Source organism: Camellia sinensis, chromosome 11 (assembly GCF_055761805.1).
Source record: "Camellia sinensis isolate YWXY chromosome 11, ASM5576180v1, whole genome shotgun sequence".
Taxonomy (NCBI): domain Eukaryota; kingdom Viridiplantae; phylum Streptophyta; class Magnoliopsida; order Ericales; family Theaceae; genus Camellia; species Camellia sinensis.
In genome coordinates, this window is record NC_138971.1 from 33,474,015 (window position 1) to 33,477,786 (window position 3,772).

The 3,772-nt window shown below is 31.6% G+C and overlaps 1 protein-coding gene across 1 annotated transcript; it reads right to left on the reverse strand.

Annotated features, from left to right (window-relative positions):
* Window positions 1–1,719: 1,719 nt before the first annotated feature.
* LOC114292897 (S-protein homolog 5-like) lies at window positions 1,720–2,088 on the reverse strand. Its single transcript, XM_028236909.2, has one exon. The coding sequence runs from the start codon at window positions 2,086–2,088 to the stop codon at window positions 1,720–1,722; it is 369 nt and encodes a 122-aa protein (XP_028092710.2).
* Between the last annotated feature and the right edge of the window lie 1,684 nt (window positions 2,089–3,772).

The window sequence follows — 3,772 nt, forward strand, 5'->3', positions numbered from 1 at the left end:
ATAATTCATCTCATATCTTATAATATATTATATGTCATCTTTATCTTTAAGTATTACATATCTTCTTAAAATCATTATATCCAATCCAAACAATCAAACCGCCTTAGACAAAGCCAAGCAACTTTACAACAAGCCAAAGTGGCAAGCATTCCTAAACCAACCTTCATTAATTCCAGCTGAGTATCTCCCATTCTTTCACTCTATTCATCGTTCAAATCTTGCTATGAGATGGAAGATTTAAATGGGGAGTTGAATTTGATGCTGCTTTTTTTTTTTGTAATATGAAACGAAATGACCTATTCATTGCATATTTGCGCGCAATGAAATACACAGAAAATATATAGGCTGAATGTAATTGAATTTTTCTTTTTAGTATTTTTGGCTAGTGAAGACAATTGAATTTACCTAAATGGAATAATAAATGAGCAATGTTATACATAATCTCATTTCTTTTTTTTTTCTTCTCAACTTTAGGCACAAAGCAATGAGCCCACAATCATAAATGCATACCAAATCCACTCACTTGTGTCTTAGAGTTAGAAAAAAAGGTAAAAAATATGATTCGGAAAAAATAATTGAAAAAATCCAATTTATGAGTGTTTCAGATAAATAACAAATTATATACATATTTATACATGTGTGTGTATTTAAACAAATCAGTTCCATTTCAAATCAGGACCATAATTATAAAACAATAATGATTCATACCACTAAAAAAAAAATCACTAATAGCACTAATGCATTGGGAATGCTAAAAAAAAGAGCATAGGTAGTGGACATCATTAGTGGTGCTATTAGAGCAGCACTTGTAGTGCTCTCAACCATTTTTTATTATAAAATCACAAACTGAACTGTCAGGTACGATTTACTTATTTTAATAATCAGGAACCATTTATTGAGAAAATCAAACCAAATCAATTCATAAGGTTGTGGTCTAGACCTGACCGATTTGTAATTTTTATTTTTTGATTTTTTCCTAATATATTCCATAAAGATGTTGCTAGGCATGTCTCATTTAATACATGGTATGTCTTTTTTTTCTTTTTAGTGGTTGACATACAAACAAAATTTTGATATAGAAATTATGGGCAAAATGAGTTGATACTTTGTGGTTTTTTCATTTTCAATCAAAACACCTATTATTATCATTATAATTTTATAAATGCGATTGACAAATCATTCTAAATATGTTTTTTATATGAATTTTATGTCTATAAATCACATTTCTTTTTCTTTCTTTTTCTCCCTAACAATGTATTGTGTTGTCCTACGTAGAGGTGTAAATTAAATGAGTCGAACCAACACGACTCATTTAGAGTTAGGCCTAGCATGAAACGAATCTAGGCGTACTATGCTAGGCCAATGTTTTGGGCCCAATACCACACGTACTGATGGGCTAGGACACACCATAAGCCACATAATAGGCTCAAGAAAAATTATTTCATTAAATTTTGAATAATTCTACATATATTAACAGTCTTCTTAAAAATCTTACTAAAAGCACAAGAGGATAAATAAGATTCGTTAAGATAGTATATAATGGCTAGATTAAAAGTCAAAATTTAACTTTAAAAGGCACTCACAAAACCATTTTCTACTACTATGAATGACTGTGTGCGACTTGAATAGTCAATTTTTCAAACCTTGCATATATTTGCATATAAGTTATTGATAATCCAAATACAAGATCATGGCAAATGCATATATCATACATAACAATTAAGGAGTCCAATCATTGAATTTCGACCATGTTGCCTGAGCCGTATTATCACCGCTGAAATAAAAGCCATCATCTCTAACACTCCAGTAACATGTATTAAACTTGTAGCAATAATCATCATCTAGTTTCCTATCGTCAACATTAAAAATTGCATCTTTGGTATCCCAATAGAAATGGCAGAAGAAGAGAGTGGTTTTTACAATGTTGGGTTTGAATCTCCAGTAGAATTCTTCACCACTTTCAAGCTTATGCATTCCGAAATCATCGTCTTTTGATTGGCAACGAACTAGGAAAAAGAAGTGAGAGTTGGTTGGAAGATCGTTGATGATATGAACCTCATATGTTGGAAAAAGAGCATCACCACCCATGGTGGTTGAGCAAAGCAAGTGAAATGCTAAGATGATCAAGGGAATGAATGACTTCATATTGTATCTCTCTAGTAATGTAAGAATTATATTTTTTTATGTTTCTTATTGTTGCCTCCCTTCACTCATTTATACACCCAGAATAATCTAGGTTGAATCCAACTTGATTTTTCTTCTATTTTGGGCAATGCTATACATAATCCTATTTCTTATATTTTTTTTCTCACCCTTAGGTACAAAGCAATGAGGATCACATTAATCAATGCATATAAACTCACTTATCTCTTGGATTGAGAAAATAAAGTAAGAAATTGAATTATATGAAGCATTTTTCTTTTAAAGCAATGTTATACTTAACCTCATTTCTTAACACAAATTTTCACTCATAAACACAAAATAATGAGGCACATTCGTAAATGCATATGGACTACACTCACTTGTGTCTTGGAGTGAGAAAAAAATGTAAGATAAGGGATTATATATGATATTTTTCTTTTAGAGCAATACAATACATAACCCCATTTCTCACCTCTTTTTCTTACTTCTAAACACAAAGTTATGAGATCCACATTCATAAATACATATGGCATCTACTCATTTAAATGTGGCAAAGAATTTACAAGAATTTGAGTTGGCCCATTTAATTGTATTTATAATTTTGGAATTTAAAAATCCTTATATAGAAAGTAAAAAAACATAAAGTATAACCATAAAATTTGAAATTTAAAAATTTTTGAGTTGGCCCATTTAATCATGTCTATAATTTTGAAATATAAAAATCCTTATATAGAAAGCAAAAAACATAAAAGTATAGCCATATTCTTATCCATAAGTTTGGAATTTAAAAATCCTTACATACAAAGTATAGCCAAATCCTTATCCACCTGTTTTGTGCAACCCCCCCCCCCCCCATGGTCTTGGCATGTGGTGTTTGAATAGACCTTTTTCTGTGCAATGTTTTCTTATTTCTAGGTGAGAAGTGACTGGTTCATTTAGCCTATTTGTTGTGTTGTTTGTTGTCCTGTTTGCTATGTTGTTTGCTGTCCCTTCTCCCATATTTTTGTCCTGTTTGATGTGTTGCCTCTATTTTGCTGTGATGGTCTTGCCTGCTGCTATATTAGTGTTGCTATGCCGGTCTGCTGCAGAGCTGTTGGGTGCTAAGTGTCACTGTGTTTAGAATGCTGTGCTGTTGAAATCTCTTTTGTCATATTGGTAGCTCAAGATGTTGTTGGTTCATGGTTTTGGTTTTTTTTGACGTTTTCCTGTTTTTGTTGTTTTTTAGTTTAGTGTGTTGGCCGAGATGGTTATTTTGTTCTAGTTTTGTTGAGGCATGGCTGCTTTTGTTGCTTTTAGTTTGTTGGGTCTTCCTGAGGAATGCCTATTGTATATATATATATATTCTTTTGTCTTAATTTATAACTTACTTACCTTAAAAAAAAAAATTTATGTTATATCAATTTGAGTAGTTTGATGGAACATTGAGCTTTTACTAGAGTTTATCTTTTGTGAACTAATCATTTCTTTTTTTGGTAATGAGGTTTTCCAGGGTATCTCCCTGTCCTAACACTCTTAACACATTACACCAAACCTTAGCAGCACGTGATCTACAGACTGACCAAAGCAGTTTATAGAAGCAACAATTATCAACAATTCGAGGTGACACTATCTTCCTCCTTACTAATAGATC

Excerpts from the sequence above, each read along its gene's own strand:
- LOC114292897 (XM_028236909.2), bottom strand. The coding sequence starts at position 2,088 with ATGGGTGGTGATGCTCTTTTTCCAACATATGAGGTTCATATCATCAAC.